At 45.8% G+C, this 18088-nt stretch overlaps 1 protein-coding gene across 14 annotated transcripts in view; it reads left to right on the top strand.

The window, feature by feature from the left end:
• NR5A2 (nuclear receptor subfamily 5 group A member 2) overlaps nt 1–14952 on the top strand; it is a 127068-nt gene extending 112116 nt beyond the window's left edge. For all 14 annotated transcript variants that reach the window (XM_081492003.1, XM_081492004.1, XM_081492010.1 and 11 more), the window contains one exon: nt 11743–14952. In XM_081492003.1, coding sequence (XP_081348129.1) covers nt 11743–11990 — 248 coding nt within the window. In that variant the 3' untranslated portion in view covers nt 11991–14952. The remainder of the gene's footprint in view (nt 1–11742) is intronic.
• The last annotated feature ends 3136 nt before the right edge of the window (nt 14953–18088 follow it).

Genomic DNA, 18088 nt, shown 5'->3' with positions numbered 1-18088 from the left:
ACCGGGCAGAGGAGATCGGTGCTCTACACACGGAAGGTGGGGGGGGCCGGGGGGAAGCCGGCGGGCCTGGCACTGCCAGCAGAGCACACGGCCAGCACCCGGTTTAGAGTCTGTGTCCCCAGAAAGCATAGCCCATAGTGGAGCTGGTGCTTTTTGCTTCTGATCATGAAACGGTTCTACACGAAAGAAAAACACAGTCTGCCGTGGATTTGATGTGGAAGCGTAACGGCGTGTCAAAGGCCTAGAGAGGAAGAAGAAAATACTTTGGTTCAGGGCCACGCAGCATTACGGCAAGAGATATACTCTGCAGTCATCCTCCACATCCGGGGAGCGCGTCCCGCGTGCTGCCCCCGGCCTGGGTGTCCCCGCCTTCACAGCGCCCCTCATGAGGGCGACAGGCAAGCTTAAAGATCAGATAAATGCTTTATGAAGAATTAGATAACTGTGTACTGTGAAGTCAGTCAAGCAGGCATCAATAAGAAGGTTCAGTGTAAGGATGTGAGTGAAGAGGGAACACAAAATGGATAGGAGTCACCCTTCAGCTGCAGAAACCTGGTCTGTGGAAGGAACAGACACCGCGGACGGCCTGGAGAGCATCGGGGATGCTCTGGTTCTGCAGAGCGATGGGTTCTCAGGTCTTTGTTCTGTTATGTTTGCACACCCACACAGACAGTACAGTTTTCAATGTTTAATTGTGGTAAAATAAAGCAAAGAAGAACTAAAGAGCCTCTTGATGAAAGTGAAAGAGGAGAGTGAAAAAGTTGGCTTAAAGCTCAACGTTCAGAAAACTAAGATCACGGCATCTGGTCCCATCACTTCATGGGAAATAGATGGGGAAACAGTGGAAACAGTGTCAGACTTTATTTTTGGGGGCTCCAAAATCACTGCAGATGGTGATTGCAGCCGTGAAATTAAAAGACGCTTACTCCTTGGAAGGAAGGTTATGACCAACCTAGACAGCATATTTAAAAGCAGAGACATTACTTTGGCAACAAAGGTCCATCTAGTCAAGGCTATGGTTTTTCCAGTGGGCAGGTATGGATGTGAGAGTTGGACTATAAAGAAAGCTGAGCACAGAAGAATTGATGCTTTTAAACTGTGGTGTTGGAGAAGACTCTTGAGAGTCCCTTGGACTGCAAGGATATCCAACCAGTCCATCCTAAAGGAGATCAGTCCTGGGTGTTCATTGGAAGGACTGATGTTGAAGCTGAAACTCCAATACTTTGGCCACCTGATAAGAAGAGCTGACTCATTGGAAAAGACCCTAATGCTGGGAAGGATTGGGGGCAGAAGGAGAAGGGGACGACAGAGGATGAGATGGTTGGATGGCATCACCGACTCGATGGACATGGGTTTGGGTAAACTCCGAGAGTTGGTGATAGACAGGGAGGCCTGGTGTGCTGCAATTCATGGGGTCGCAAAGAGTCGGACACGACTGAGTGACTGGACTGAACTGACACAGCACATAAAATTTCTTGTTTCATTGAATTATAGTTGTGTTAAAGTCGGCCGTACAGCAAAGTGACTCAGTTATACATGTATTCTTATATGCATATTTTTTCATAGTCTTTTCCACTGTGGTTTATCACAGGGCATTGAAGACAGCTCCCTGTGCTAGACAGTAGGACCTTGCTTATCCATCTGCTAATCCCAAACTCCCAACCCGTCCTTCGCCCTTGGCAACCACATGTCTGTTCTGTACGGAGCATGAACTTTCTCACCTTTGCTGTTTTTAAGTGGACAGTTCAAGGATGTTAAGTGCATTTACATTGTTGTCCACTCAGTCTCCCAAACTCTTTCCACTTAGCAGAGCTCTGAACCCATTAGACAGCCCCCGCCCGCCGTTCCCCAGACCCCGGCAGCCCCCACTGCACCGCTGTCTGTATGGGTCTGAGTCCTGCAGTGCTTGTCTCTTTGTGACTGGCCTGTCGCACCCAGCACGGGGTCCTCATCGTTCCTCCACGTCACCTCCTGTGTCAGAATGTCCCTGCTTCCTAAGCCGGTCACTGTTTCATTGAAGCTACAGGCCCATTTTTTAATTCCTTTACCCATTAACAGGCACTTCGGTCTCTGCCATCTTTTGCTGCTGTGAACAGATATGAGTGTACACACAACTCTTGCATACATTGCAAATATTTTTAAGGAAAAGTAAGGCAGAAGGAGGGGCCAGAGTGATTTGATAGTGAGGCAGAGCTGTTTTAGAAAGAGTTGTCAGCAGAGGCGTCCCGAGGGGGTGACGTGTGAGCAGAAACTGGGGTGTCCTGAGGGAAAAAGTCCATAGGATCGAGAAGAACCATCTAGACTTGGGGAACAGCACGTGTGAGGTCCTAAGTCAGGAGCAAGCGAGGAGACCAGCGTGTCCGGAGAGGAGCCCGGCAGAGACGTGGTCTCAGGGTTAGACCGGGGCGAGGATGTCGGTGCTGTTCTGAGAAGGAAATGTGTGTGAGCTCAGTGGAACAGTGGTGTGTTTTGGCTGCACTGGGTCTTCACTGCTGGCGTGGGCTTGCAGCGAGCAGGGCCTGTTCTTGGCGGCGCGCAGGCTTCTCCCCGTGCAGAGCGCCGGGCCGTGGGCTCAAGGGCTCGGTAGTCGTGACGCACAGGCTTAGCTGCTCCCAGGCATGTGGGGTCTTCCCGCACCAGGGGCCGAACCACATCCCCCACACTGGCTGCTGGATTCTTACCCACTACACGCCACCAAGGAAGTCTCTGGAATAGTGTTTGCTTTGACTATTTAAATGAAGCCATTTGTATTTAATCGGTCTGTACTCTGTAGATTCCCGGCCCAGGCTGCCTGACTTGGGTCAGCACCCCACAGCCCGCTTTGCAACGTCTGTGAGCTTTGTGGTCAAGTCCACACAAAAACTACCCTCCTCCCCCTTGTAACGGGGGTGCCACGTGGATGTACATCAATTCAGGCACCATTTTCCTAACAGACATTGTGTCCACTCTCGGCTGCATACTAAACAGAGTTTGAAATAATTTGCGAGTCAAGCCCAAAACCATCTCGGAGAATCAAAGTCATGCCCGGACAGTTGAGTGAAAAGGGTGGGTGCAGAGCGATACGTGTCACTACTCGTGTGTTGACAGCGTGAATCCAGTGCCTTTCTTCCAAAGCTTGGATTCATAATCACGCAGTTGTGGACTCTTAGGGCGAGTCCAGCCGTTGCCCTTCAGGGACCAGGAAACTCAAGGCCCCAAAGAGTGATGTGCTCGTGATCTCACAGTCAGAGACAGGATCAGAACCAGAATCATGACATTTGGTTAGTGGGCGGTGTTCTTTTCCGCTGGGGAGAAAGCTGCTGCCCGTTAGGGGTGACGAACTCCAAACGCAAACTGACACGGGCACAGGCCCCCGCAGGTGACGCTCTCTATGCAGCGGTGCTTCCTGAGCCTGCACTTTCGGCAGCCCCGGGAGGCACTGCGATAGTGGCTTTTTGTGGAATGTCCTACATGTTTGGAGAAACTGTACTTCAAAATTAAGAAAAGAGAGTGGAAAGTCTGCTGCTAAGTCGCTTCAGTCGTGTCCGACTCTGTGTGACCCCATAGACGGCCGCCCACCAGGCTCCGCCGTCCCTAGGATTCTCCAGGCAAGAATACTGGAGTGGGTTGCCATTTCCTTCTCCAGTGCATGAAAGGGAAAAGTGAAAGTGAAGTCGCTCAGTCGTGTCCGACCTGAAACTTAAGGCTTGGCCATGTTTTCCTGAATATTCTTTATGATTGAGAATGGGATAAATGTGCAAGGAATCCTCTGCCTTTCATTGATTTTGGAAAACTGCAACATCAGAGATTCTGTTTTGTCCATGAAACAGCCCCAATGTCAAGGGCTGGGGGGGTGGGGGGCTGCGCAGAAAAGCCCCCCAGGAGGGTACTTATGACTCTGGTCTGTGCTCAGTGTCACTGTGAATATTTATAACCATGACCTGTGGCATTAGGACGATTAAGGTGTATAATACATAAATATGGGGCTAGTGTTAAAGAACCCACCTGTCAATGCAGGAAACATAACTGACGCAGGTTGGATCCCTGGGTCGGGAAGATCCCCTGGAGAAGGAAATGGCAACCCACTCCAGGATTCTTGCCTGGAGAGTCCCATGGACAGAGGAGCCTGGTGGGCTGCAGTCCATGGGGTCACAAAGAGTTGGACATGACTGAAGCAACTTAGCATGCATCAGTATGAGTGTCAGGGGTATGTTATTTCATTCAAATTCTCTGAAAACTGTTCATTCACAGACCTTGAGACCCTTTAGAAGCTGAGCTATTGGAGCACCCAGTACGGCCCATTCCGAAACCCCCTCAGGTGGCAGGAACTTGCGGCTGTGTGACACATTAACAGTCCTAAGAGGTCTGTGAAAACATCCTTTGCAGGTTGACTAATGCTGGCTGAATGCTAGCCATTCCCACGTTCTCTGGGTCTGTCCTTAGAGATAGTGGAAAAGCTATTTAATCTTTCTGAGTCTAAATCTCATAACCCGTAGTGCCTTCTCGAGAGAGAACCCTTGGCCAGTTGGTGGTCTCCAGAATCCCAGCCCCGGCCCCTTCTCATCTCCATCCGCACGCTCCCCCGACTCCTGGGGTCTCATCCTCAGCTGACCACTGATGGCTCCCGCATCTGGACACCAGTCCCGCTTCCCTGCTGAGTCTGGAGCCCCCGTCTGCAGCCGTTTGCCCTGCATCCCCGGGGATGTCCGACGTGCCCCTGGACTCACCGTGGCTGCACCTGGACTCACCACGTCCTACGCGGCCTCCTCGCCGCCTCCTGCCGGGGGCGGGGGTGGAGGTGCCCACCACCTGTCTCGCTTGACAGACACCCAGACCACCATCCAGGGCCTTTTCTCTCTCCCGCTCTCGATTAACCCAGGGCGACAAGCCCTGCGGCGTGAACGCCTGGATGGCCTTCAAGCCCATCCCCCTCCCCCCCTCCCGCCTTGGCCACCGAGTTTGTCACCTGCACACACCTGCTGTTTCCCGCTCAGAGAGCTGACCGTGTCCTTCCGTCTTCACATCTTGCAATGCTTCTGTGTAGCTTCAGAACAAAAGGCAGATTCTTTTGTACAGCGCCCTCCACCCCAAACTTTACGGTCCACCCTTCTCTTCCCCCTGCCACTCCAATGCCCACTCCCTGCCCTTCACAGAAGCGAAGCTGCTCTGAGGACCGATTCCCTGTCTCTGGGGCTCTGTGTGTGGATCGCTCCTCTCACTTCCCCGTCTTGTCAGCTCACTCTGCCTCGTTTCTCGACACTTTTCAGATGTCGCCTCCCCCCAGAACTCTTCCTGCCCCCAGGCCCTGTGTGTGCCCGGGGCGCCCACTGTTTGTCTCTAGCACTTTACCCAGAGTCTTTTTATTCCTCTCTCTTTATCATCTCACACAGGGCTGAATGAATGAATGAATTCATAGGCTGTGTATACATAAGGTGTGAAGTAAGAAAGCACAGTAGTGCTGTGTCATTTGTAAAGCACCAGCTAGTTGTAAGGAGATCCAACCAGTCCATCCTAAAGGAAATCAGTCCTGAGTATTCACTGGAAGGACTGATGCTGAAGCAGAAACTCCAATACTTTGGCCACCTGATGCAAAGAGCTGACTCATTTGAAAAGACCCTGATGCTGGGAAAGATTGAAGGCAGGAGGAGAAGGGGACAACAGAGGATGAGATGGTTGGATGGCATCACCAACTCGATGGACATGAGTTTGAGTAAACTCCGGGAGCTGGTGATGGACAGGGAGGCCTGGTGTGCTGCAGTCTATGGGGTCGCAAAGAGTTGGACATGACTGAGCGACTGAACTGAACTGAACTAGTTGTAAGGGCTCATTTCTATGTACAAAAATAATACATGTCCTATATGCCCACATTTTTACACGCAATTCTCGCCAAAGACTTGGATTTTCTCGTTCTGTGAAGACGCTGGATTGTGTGCTCCAGTAGCTACAGATGGCTCTTGGCTAATAATCATACACATGTGTACACATACACAGATTTATAGAAAGGACTTAGCAGTAGTTAATTCAAAATCTTGAGTTTAAGTTTTGCCGTAAACAGAGCGTAGACTCTAATTGCGGGCATCAGCACTGCAACTTGGTTCACATGAAAAGAGCTAGCATGTTGCTCTCCAAAATTATTTCTACAAATTATTTAAGGTTAGCCCTTTAAAAATAATTCTAAAATGAATTCCCAATAGAAAATTCGTTTGTTTTCTCCTCTGCTGGCGTTACCAGAGGAAAAGGATCTTCGCGGGACAAGTCACGAGCCAGTTTAGAGGTCGCCCCTCCGAAAGCCTCAAGGGGAAGCAGTCTTCCCCGGGTGTGGAGTGGTACCTCTTTCCCCCACTTTTGTATCTCTGAAAGGACAGGATGAGATTTCTTTTCTTCCCCCAACGTGCGAAAAGTTAACAAAGATAATTATATTCTCCGGCCATTTGAGCCCCCCGGTCCCCAGCCCCCTTGCTCTGCAGAGGACCAGTCTCCAAAAAGAGCATGCTGAACGGGAGCCGTGCCATGCGGCAGGGACCAGGGCAGCAGAAACTGGCGTCTTCAGCTTCAGAAGGAGCCTGAAAGCTGCGTGCGACCGAAAAGCCAGCTGTAATGTATTCAAGAAGACCTAAGGGTTTACTTTCCAATAAGGATGGAAGAGGATCTGAGCCCCCACTGTGAACTGATCGTCAGGCTGCTCCATATAACAAGTTGGTAATTAGTCCCTGAGTGAGTAAAGTAGAATAGATGATAGGAGATTGATACTTAAAGGAGAAGCTCAAAATGCTTTTTTGCCGGTCATCAAAATTTAAAGGCGCTGGAGAAAGGGTTGGGGGTGCCTCTGTCTGTTTACATACTGTTTCCGACTCAGAATTTGTAATGATGGGGTTCATTAACCTGCATTTATAAATTGTATTAAGATGAAGCTTACATCAGTTTCAAAGAAACATGTAGCGTGCCAAACACAGGAGGCTCGGGGATCCGGTGTGACGCGCCCCAGAAGAGCTGGGGGGATTTCGGTCTCCTGTCCATCTCCCCCAGCTGGGTCTCCTTCTCAGACCCACACGTGGGGCAAGGCTGTTTCATCTGGGAACTGAAGAGCAAATCCCAAAAGCAGATTTCCAAGGACCCCAGAACATGGAATAATTTGTCCAAATTTTGCTTTCTCATATAATTAGCTATCCGTTCATTCACGAATTTCCAGCATTATGGACTCCTGCTAGAGGCGAGTGAAGACCCTGAGGCAGGCCAGCACCCATTCGTTACTTGTAGAATGGGGCTTGATTTGTAAGGCGGCATCCCAGACAAAATGATTAGCATTTTAAAGGTATTTCATGTTTAGTTTTTTAGGATAGGGCATGAATTAGCCTAAAAATGAATTCCTTGAGCACATTTAAATCTGGTCTCTTCCGAAAAAGTACACATAAGTGGCCTGTGTGAAAGGGAAAATTCCAAGTCTTCCGAGAGGTGGTGGCATCTGTGTGTTGGCACTTTTCGTCTCGATTTGCTTTCTTGTTTGAATTCACAATTTTTAAAGGTTATATTCCATCTGTAGTTATTATTAACACAACACACTGGCTGTCCCCCCTGTGTTGTAGGACATATCTTGGCCCTCCCCTTCTCCCTCTCCCCGCCGGGAACCACCAGCTTGTTCTTTGTATCTGCAGGTCTGTTTCTTTTTGTTGTTGTTCACTACTTTGTTGTATTTTAGATTTCACAGATAAGTGATGTCATACAGTATGTGTCTTTCTCTGTCTGACTTACTTCACTAAGAATAATGCCCTCCAAGTCTATCCATGTTATTGCAAATGGCAGAATCTCATTCTCTTTTATAGTTGGGTAGTGTTCCATTATTCAGTTCAGTTCAGTCGCTCAGTTGTGTCCAACTCTTTGCGACCCCGTGGACTGCAGCACGCCAGGCCTCCCTGTCCATCACCAACTCCCAGGGCTTGCTCAAACTCGTTACACCTTCTGTATCATCTGTTGATGGACACTAGGTTGCTTCCACGTCTCAGCTGTTGTAAATAGTGCTGCTATGAACATTGGGGTGCATGTGTGTTTTCCAATTATTGTTTTCATTTTCTTCAGATATATATCCAGGAGTGGAATTTCTGGGTCATATGGTAGCTGCATTTTTAGTTTTTTGAGAAACCTCCATGCTGTTTTCCACAATGGCTGTACCAATGTACATTCTCCATGTGGAAAAACCAAGTTCTGCCTGTCAGATGGGAAATACAAGAGACTCAAGAACAAGGGCCATATTCCATACCCAGATGAGTGTGTGGGCATGTTTTCCCTAAGGCAAAACTGACCCCCATTGTCCAAACACGTGAACTGAGACTTGGTTATTCAGATCATAAAGAGACTCACCACAGGATTCTTGAGGAGAACACACTATTACATTTAAAATATTTTATTTCAGGGAGAGATGTATACGTTGATTTTTGAAAGCCAGAGTCAAGCTAGAAAAAGGAAGGAAACCGACTTAGAAGATGCATAGCAGCTCCAGGGTTTCCCGGGGGGCTCAGTGGTCAAGAATCCGCCTGCCATTGAAGGAGATGCGGGAGACTCAGGTTCGATGCCTGAGTCGGAAAGATCCTCTGGAAGAGGAAATGTCAACCCACCCCAGTATCCTTGCCGGGAAAACCCCACGGACAGAGCAGCCTGATGGGCTGCAGTCCATGGGGCCGCAGAGAGTCAGACAGGACTGAGCACACTCACAAGCAGCATAAAAAATATGTAGCAGCTAATGTAATAGGTCATTTTATAATTAAGCAATTTTTGGACAAATACCCCGAAATATAAAGCAAACAATTGGAGAAATTTCTGGGGAGGCCTTGACTAAAATATATAACACAGTTCTCGTCCCAAGATGCTGGCAGTTTCCATGGGGAAATGGACGGTTAATAAGAGGACAAGATGACGTGAGAGAGACACAGAGCTGAAACACATCAGCCAGAGCTGTGATTTAGGAACTTCCTGGTCAGTGGATGAGAGGAACTCAATCAAAATGTTTTTCGTTCTTTCCTTCCTTCCTTTCTTTCTCTCTCTCTTTCACTTTATAGCTTTAATATCAGAATCATTGCCACTGAATTACAAACTGCCTGTATAGACATAGAAACAAAGGAGACATTCAATAAGTAGGTACCTTTGGGACAACTGGCAGCGTGACTTTTGCTATATTTAATGATAAACACAGTATTTTCCTTCAGAAGGACAACTGCATGTGTTTTTAAACTTTGGGGAGTTTGGACCAGTATTCATAGAAATTATCCAGCAAATGCTGACCTGAAGACTTTAAATGTTTATCTGTAACAACAGTAAGTGATTTAACCAGAACTTATGATCCATCCTTTGTTTTCTGTTTCTTAGCAGTTCATTGTGTTTTGTTTTTATTAAGCGAGTGGCGTAATTTATCACAGAAGGTTGAACCTTATTCTCAAAAAATACATTTATCAAAAAAAGGTTTCAAAAACTTTCTGAAAAGACCATTGTTCATTTATCTTGCATTTTATACTGTGCAAATTCCTGCATCCTCCTTATGAGTCTCTGTGACTTTCATTAGCTTTTCTTGCTATGACAATATCTGTCATTGTAGCATAAAATAATACTTCATTTCGATTTTTTTCCCTATGATTGTGTTAAAATCACTATAACATGAATTTGCTTGTCTTCTTTTTTCTTTCAACTTCTTAGTAGTATATAAAAGAGCAAAGTAAATTATTCGTTAGGTTTTAGGTTTAAGTGTTTTCTTTAGGTTGAGCGGGAAGGTAAAGAGAAGCAGCACCAAGAAGCTGGTCAGACTTCAGGTGAACTGTTTCTGAATTACCGGTTCTCTGCCGTGATGCTCTAGGAAGGACCAATGTTCTCTGCCGTGATGCTCTAGGAAGGACCAGTGTTCTCTGCCGTGACGCTCTAGGAAGGACCAGTGTTCTCTGCCGTGATGCTCTAGGAAGGACCCATGTCTGTAACCAGGGTGTGCGCCTCTGCGATTTGAACAGCGTGGCAGAGAGCCAGGCTGATGTGAATGCAGACTTTTCTGTCATCTGTCCTGGTACAGCATATTCAAGGGATTTCCAGTTGTGTTTAGACTTTATAATTTTGAACCAAATATAACCAATAGGTGTTTTAGTTGAATTCTAAGGCATTTTAGACGAGGTAGATGGAAGACGCATTATTAACTGTCAGGTGCTACCTGGTCACTGTTCGGTGGACACCACCTTGGAAGGCGCAAGCTCCTCGTTAGGTAGCATTTGTCTGTGCATTTGTCTGTCTGTGCATCTCGTTAATACGTAATCGAATATTTTCGACTCTCCCGTTGCCCTTTGAAGTAGAGGTGATCGTACCAGTGCCCACGCTATTTCGGTACTAATTCCCCACTCTTTTTAATTTGGGGCAGAGATTTGGGGACGGAATTGGGGAAGCATGCTTCATGCAAAGTTATGACTGAAAATGTAAACACCGAAATCATCCTGGACACATCTCAGCAGCAAATGTGAGGCAGCCTATTGCCGCAGCACGTAGAGACCCCAAAGTGGCCGTGCCCGTATGCACGGGCTAAGTGTACCAACCTGCAGTGGCAGAAACACGAGACGCGAGTGACCTTGGTGACTCAGCGGAGTTTGGTACAGTTAACCTTTTAGCCATGGTATTATTTGGTTTTCTATGGAATCGTTCTTATTTATTTTTGTCCAATTAGAAGATAAAGCAGGGGGAGAGGTGCCTGCGTCTGTGTACTTTCTTAGCACAGATGATGTATGTAAACACACACACATATCTATGGATTTCTCCCAGAGGCAGCTGTCTACACACCGTAAACAAGTTGTACAGCTCACATAAACAACCTCCAGAAGAGAAACCCCACCCTTACCATTTTCCTTCGCTCGTTGTCTGTCTGTCTGGCTGTCTGTCTGTCTGTGTGTCAGGCTCTTTTCACTCTGTCTCCCTCTTACTCCACATTATGAGGGCCTGCAGGGCAAGGATCCTCAGGAGTCAGATGGATTGTCTGACTCCATCTCCTCTGTGTGAATGGCTCATGTCTAGAAGGGAAAATAAAAAAAAAAAAGCAAAGTATCAACTTCAGGAACCACATTCAGGTTAAAGGGCACCGGCCGTCCTGGCTTGAACTCTGCCTAAAGGACGAACCTTTCATTTGATAAAGATCATTAGTCACCAAGACATATATTTTAGAGAGTTCCCAGCAGCGAGAACTCCACGGGCAGTCACTGGAGTGTACCAGATGGTTCATTAGCATAGGCTAGACAAGTCAAAGGCTTTCAGAATCATTTAGAAAATGTCAAACAGAAACAGGAACCCTGTCACTTTTTATTAGAATTAACTACATCACACCCTGGACACGGATTTCACCTTGGGTCAGAAAAATTAATACAGAGTTCCATGCATTGTGTCATATACTGGGTTAAGATCAGTCTTCCTCAAGGGACTCATTTGCTGGCAATATATTATGATCCTTCTACTTTCGGAATCCTCAAACCTTTTCTTTTGTGAGATATGAAAAGAATTGACCTTGCTCAAAACCCACTGGTGTCTAACTGGTTGGAGGTATAGGCAGAATTGCAACAGGACATTCTTCTAAGGCACATCTGTGACTGTTTTCTCAGGTAGGTCCATGAGTGGGGTGGACTGACCATCCAGCGGTGCGTCAAGTGGGCTTTATGTCAGGAGAAAAATGCAACCCTTAATTGAACACGCTGCTGTAAACAGGAATTAAAACACCATTGAAATATTGTGGGTTTGTTTTTTTTTTTTTTGATCCAGATGTCAAAAACCTGGAGAACTTCCAGCTGGTCGAAGGTGTCCAGGAGCAAGTCAACGCCGCCCTGTTGGACTATACGGTGTGTAACTACCCGCAGCAAACAGAGAAGTTCGGGCAGCTGCTGCTCCGACTGCCGGAGATCCGGGCCATCAGCATGCAGGCGGAGGAGTACCTCTACTACAAGCACCTGAACGGGGACGTCCCCTACAACAACCTGCTGATCGAGATGCTGCATGCGAAACGAGCTTAGCCACAGCCCCCGGGAGCTCAGCTTCCCAAAAACACAGAGATTGGTGGGGTGGGGGAGGAGAACAGGAAGAAAGGGAAAAAAAAATACTCTGAATGGCTCCAAGCAACATGAATTAAACACTTGGTTTAAAGATACTGAATTTAATAAGGCATAGTAATCAAATACTGAATAGCCAATAAATGATGTATCAGGGTATTTGTATCGCAAACTGTGAATCAAAGGTGTCACATCCCCAAAGCGTTCCGTGTGAAAGACACTGGGACGGAGTGGACTGAACCACAGATGGATCCCAACACCATGTCAGGCTGGAAACGGACAGAAGCTTTCTTGTATATTGAAACTGATCTCCGCTGTGAAGAAATCTAGGAACTGATCTGTGTTATTCATTAGGCTTACGTGGCAGGGAATTTGAGCTTACAGAATTCCTCCGTGGTAAAGCTGAACTGAAACCATCCTCAAGAATCCATCAGCTGCACGGATAACAGCCCTCTCCTCTTCCTTCCAAGGACCCAGCACCTTCTGTCCTGTGGTCCCGGAGTCTGTACTGAGGACCTGTGCTCAGCCACACCCCCTAGAAGCTCCACCAAACCTTGAAAAGCCTAATCTTGAATGTCTGTATCTTAGACCTGCCAACAGCTAATAAGAACCGTCCATTAATGCGTGAGCTTTGCCATTTTGACCATGTTCTGGTTTGTTTTGTCATGTGTTCATAATGTTTGAAAAAAGAAAAAAAAAGCAGGCAGTGTCCCTCTTCTGATCCTATTACAAGCGTTCATTAATATTAAGGGCAGCGACTACAAACTTTTAAAGCTTTAGCTTTAGCATTACTGGATTTCATAAAAAGTCCCAGCGGAAAGGCTCATTAGGATACATCAGCCTTTTTAACCATCAAGGTTTGTAGTTCATTAAAAAATACAATAGGAAGCATTTTGCTGGAATGTCAAATAGTCACCGTTCTGAACAGTAAAACAACACGGAAGCATGTTAAGCTATGCAAAGTAAAGGCGGGGGTGAGCAGATACATTGATTGACGTGTTGCAATTGATCATCCCCCGAACGTAGAGAGAAAACGGTGATCTTTACATAGCCTGGAAAGATAGGAATGTGCTTCAAATCTTCCCCAACAGGGAAGGGAAGAGAGTAATAGTGACCTTTCTAAGTCACTATATAGACCAAAGTCTGCTATAGAACAAATATTGGAGGACAGAGAACTGTGAAACAAAGTCTCCAGACGACACTGTCAGTATTATCAACAGGCGATGCCAGAGATGCAGAAGTCTTGCCTTACTTCACAATTCTCAAAGGTAGCAGATGTGGATCAACACTTGTTTGAAATAAAGTATTAATACTTTAAAGTCAAATGAAATAGAGTGTTTACATTCCTTAGGTCCTCTGGGGGGAGGGGGGAACCGTGAAATGACAAAAGAGCTGAAGTCGCAATTTCCTTAATGTTATTTTTCTGATCGGTAATTATTTTTAACAGTACTTGGTTATTGTATGTCGTGAGACACTAAAATCAGAAACGGGGATCTCATTTAGATTTTAATTGTTTTTTTTTTTTGAGATTATTGGCGGCACAATCATTTGTAGAAACTGTAAAAAAAATGAAAGGATCTCCTAGTCCCTTAATTTTTTCATAAATGTTTCTGGCTTTTGAATAGTTTATTTATATTGTATATCATAGTTTCAACTGTAGACAATTATGATGCTAATTTATTGTTCCTTGGTTTCACCTTTGTCTAAAATACAGCCAAGACTGAAGAAACCAAATCTATATGTTTATTGTAGCATGTCAAGTTAGTGGAACATAGTTCAGAGACAGAAAGGGGTCTTAATGAATTTAAATCATTCACTTGATTAAATGTCTGTAAATCTTCATGGTTCTTAACGGTAGTTTATTTAATGTCTATTGTAAATTATGTGACTTGTAGCTTCCTCTGTTTTCTAGTAAATTTAACAAGGGTGGAGTCTTATCTGGTTTTCTTTCAAAGCGTTGTAAGTTGTATACCAAAGATATTAGTTATTACTTCTGTGAGTACAGAGAAGATTATTTTATTATTTTTATTAATCACCTCTAACACACGTCCAAGTGAAGGGTACCCATAGCTAAGCCGGGCGTCCATAGCTCGTCACTCAGAGGTCACTGTGTTGTCTCCGTGGCTCAAAGGACAGCGGAAGACAGTTGATCAGAGTCCATACCCAAAGCAGTAAATCGAGCAGCATCTTTACTCTCCCCAGTTAAAAACCGAGTTGGAGGGGAAAAGTGTCAACAGTTTATGAGATGGTTCCATCAATGTATATGGAACACGGGCTGAGACAATTTCTAGATCTGGGAGATGGTTATTTGGAGGATACTTAACATGGCCAAAAAAAAAAAAAACTTTCAAAAACAAATACATTGATCCCAAAAGTCTAAGTTTTATTTTAAATGTACAGTATTCCCCACTGACTATTTTATCGAAACAAGGCCACATATTATTGTGTTGTTAACCTAATAAATTACACAAGGAGAACAGTTAGAAAGATGGGCAACATGGCCTTAAGCCACACTGATGGTGATGTTAAAGACGGAAGCTGATAAACAAGAATGCCATGTGGCGTCCGCGGCGCACGCAGACTTTCTCTAGTGTTTGTCGTTAACCGGGTTGCAGCCAGACGTTGACTTAGCCACTGCCTTATCAGCTGCAGGATTTACCAAAGGCAGGCTCAGATATGAAGGTTTGGGGCTTGGCCTATGTTTATAAACAGACAATCTGTCACATCTGGATATTTCTCTTACGGATCTTCTGCTGCCCCCTGGATCTGAATCCACGCGATGTCGAGAGTGTGAAGTCAGTTCCTCGTTGACGTTACTTAACTGTATCCGTGAAATCAAATTGTCATGTTGGTTCTTGCCAGGAATTTCTCAACAAAATGGAATTTTTTTTTTTCAGTATTTCAATAAATATTGATATGCCCAGCCTGATCATTCTTAAAAGTTTTTATGGTGTCCTCAGTCTACTGGGTTCTAAAGCATCTAAAGTAACCGAGATCCTCGACTAGGATTGAAGTCAGAAGAATTGCACGCACATAGGTACTTCTCGGGTGGTCCACTGTCCTTAGGGGGAGACGTGAAGCATGGAACTCAACCTGTGCGTCACCTCTCCATACGTAACGTAAAGCACTTTGTACCACTTATCACAGCCGACGGCTGTATCTGACGGTATCTGTCTCCGTAGCACTCGCTGTGTCCTTTTCCCAGGTGTTCGGTCAATTCAGTTGATCCTCGAATCAGCTCCAAAGTCTGCCTCGATGGACGTGAGTTTGTGCCAACTCCAGGAGATGGCGAAGAACAGGGAAGCCTGGCATGCGGCAGTCCGTGGGGTCGCCGAGTCAGACACGAATGAGCGACTGAACAACAGATCAGCTTCACGAGGTAGCATCCTCTTCCTCTGACAGTCTCTTGCTCAAAGTGACACATTAGTCAGTGGAAAGGGTGGATCCAAGACTCAGAAGCCCTTAAACACAACACTGTGTTTGTCTCTAGGCCAAGATGACACTTAGAATTTGCTTCAAAAGGAAAAGATATGTTAGACAAAGTGAGGCCATCTGGTACTAAGTTATTGCTATTTGATATAAATTTTATCAATGATATCCAGATGGCGCAGTGGTAAAGAACCCACCTGCCAGTGCAGGAGATGCAAGAGATGGGGGTTTGATCCCTGGGTGGGGAAGATTTCCTGGAGAAGAAAATGGCAACTCACTCCAGTATTCTTGCCTGGAAAATTCCATGGGCAGAGGAGCCTGGTGGGCTACAGTCCATGGGGTCACAAAGAATTGGATGCAATTGAGCAACTACCCTCACAAAGGATCCCAAAGAATCAGAACGCCATACCTAAGGTCTAGTAGACTATGGAGCTAAGATTTTTAATCAGCTAAACAGTGGCCCACAAAAGGCATCTCCCTTGTCAGCCTCTTACTAGGAAGAACTTAAAAAATTCTTGCCGACATTCCATGAAAAATGAAAAAAATATGTATATGTTCAGACATTGTATTCATACATGATCTACATTCATAAATACAAATATGTATATAGTTCGTACATGACCTATAACTTAACACATAGAAAAGTGCATAGTTTGATAAACTTTTACATAGGTATACGCCCAGGTAATCACCACACAGGTCAAGGAAGTCATAGAACATATTTTTTTTAATGTTTTTGTAAGTGGCTATATACATTTTTTAAAAAATTGGTGGAGGGGACGTTTTTCCAAGAGCCCAGCCCGGCGGCCAGTGGAGGTGATTCTGATAAGCAGAGACCTCACTCCCAGCACTTAGAATGACTCTCACAAAGTTGCTGAATCCTTCAGCATGAACCAGCCCTGGGGTGGGTGGAGGGGGGCCGGGAAATGGTTCTCGCTGATGTGCGTTTGATTGTTATATTCGATATTCACAGTAACTTTGAAGGGGTTTGTACCTTTAACTAAGTTTGACGTTCAGTTTGAAGCCACGTCTGATGTATATTTTTATGAGAACCATGTGGAGGGTTTGTTCTCCGCAACGTGGGTCAAAATGCTCCGACACTCAGTGATCTTGACATTTCCCTGGAATAATAAAGACCAATTTTCGTGCACGCCGAACAGGAAGTGTATAGTTTAGTCACTCAAAATAAATATTCCTGCAGGACTTTAACTGCTGCACACAGGCATTTGTTTTATGTTAAGTGAGGAATTAATAATTCAGTGACTCAGATCAGGCTGTGGCGGTGGTGGTTTTGTTTGCAGGAAAGCTTAGAGCCGGTCTGTGAAACGTCACATGTTTAATTGTTGCTGGAAAAGAGGGAAGAAGGGGGTGTCATTAGACTAATCTAATCGCTGAGTATCCCTGACCATGAGTTTGACACTAAATGATCAAGAAGCCAGCAGACTGGATACTGCAGGTCCTCCTGCTCCCCTCCTGAGCTGAGGGCAGTGTGCGGCGGACCCTGGACTCCCCGGGAGGTCTGGTGGTCCCCAGACCAGCCTCCCCGGGATGCTGTGTCTAAGACTGTTTTCAGGACCAAATCAGTGAGAAAGAGCCGAGAGGGGATGGGAGGTGTCCTTGCAAGGACAACTTTTTGAAAAATTCTATAAATTCATTCAAAACAGCTTCCTTAAGGGAACCCTCCTGCACTGTTGGTGGGAATGTAAATTGGTACAGCCACTCTGGAGAGCAGCATGGCGTTTCCTTTAAAAAATAAAAATAGAGCTGCCATAGGACCCTGCAATCCCACTCCTGGGCATATATCTGGAGAAAAACATGATCCAAAAGGATATATGCACCCTAACTGTTCACTGAAGCACTGTTTACAATGGCCAAGACATGGAAGCAACCTAAATGTCCATTGACAGAGGAATGGATCATGAAGATATGGTACATACATTATTACTCAGCCATTAAAAAGAATGAAATATGCCATTTGCAGCAACTTGGATGGACCTAGAGAGCATCATACTGAGTGAAGTAAGTCAGACAGGGAAGAAGAAATATCATATGACATCTGTTTTATGTGGAAGAATCTAAAAAGAAATGATGCAAGCAAATGAACTTCCTGACAAAGCAGAGACTCACAGACTTTGAGAATGAACTTATTGTTGCCACGGGGAAGGATGGGGGAAGGGATAGTTAGGGAGTTTGGGATGGATATGTACACATTGCTATATCTTAAATGGATAACCAACAAGGTCTTTATAGCACAGGGAACTCTGCTCAATGTTATGTGGCAGCCTGCATGGGAGGGGATTAGGGAAGAGCAGATACCTGTATATGTATGGCTGAGGCCCTTTGCTGTCCACCTGAAACTATCACAGCATTATTAATCAGCTGTACCGCAAGGTGAAGAGGGTGTCAGAGGATGAGATGGCTGGATGGCATCACCGATGCAATGGACACGAACTTGGGCAGACTTCAGGAGATAGTGAGGGATGGGGAGGTCTGGCGTGCTGCAGTCCACGGCGTCACAAAGAGTCGGACACGACCGGGTGACTGAACAACAACATACGCCAACACAATATAAAAATTTTTTTAAAAACCTGCTTCTCTAGCATCCGCCGTTGAGTGGAGGTAAGTTGTGGTGG

This window comes from Giraffa tippelskirchi, chromosome 5 (genome assembly GCF_054371585.1).
Source record: "Giraffa tippelskirchi isolate mGirTip1 chromosome 5, T2T-mGirTip1v1.2.pri, whole genome shotgun sequence".
Lineage (NCBI taxonomy): Eukaryota > Metazoa > Chordata > Mammalia > Artiodactyla > Giraffidae > Giraffa > Giraffa tippelskirchi.
The sequence above is the reverse complement of the archived record's forward strand: the minus strand, read 5'-3'. Positions and strand labels throughout refer to the sequence as shown.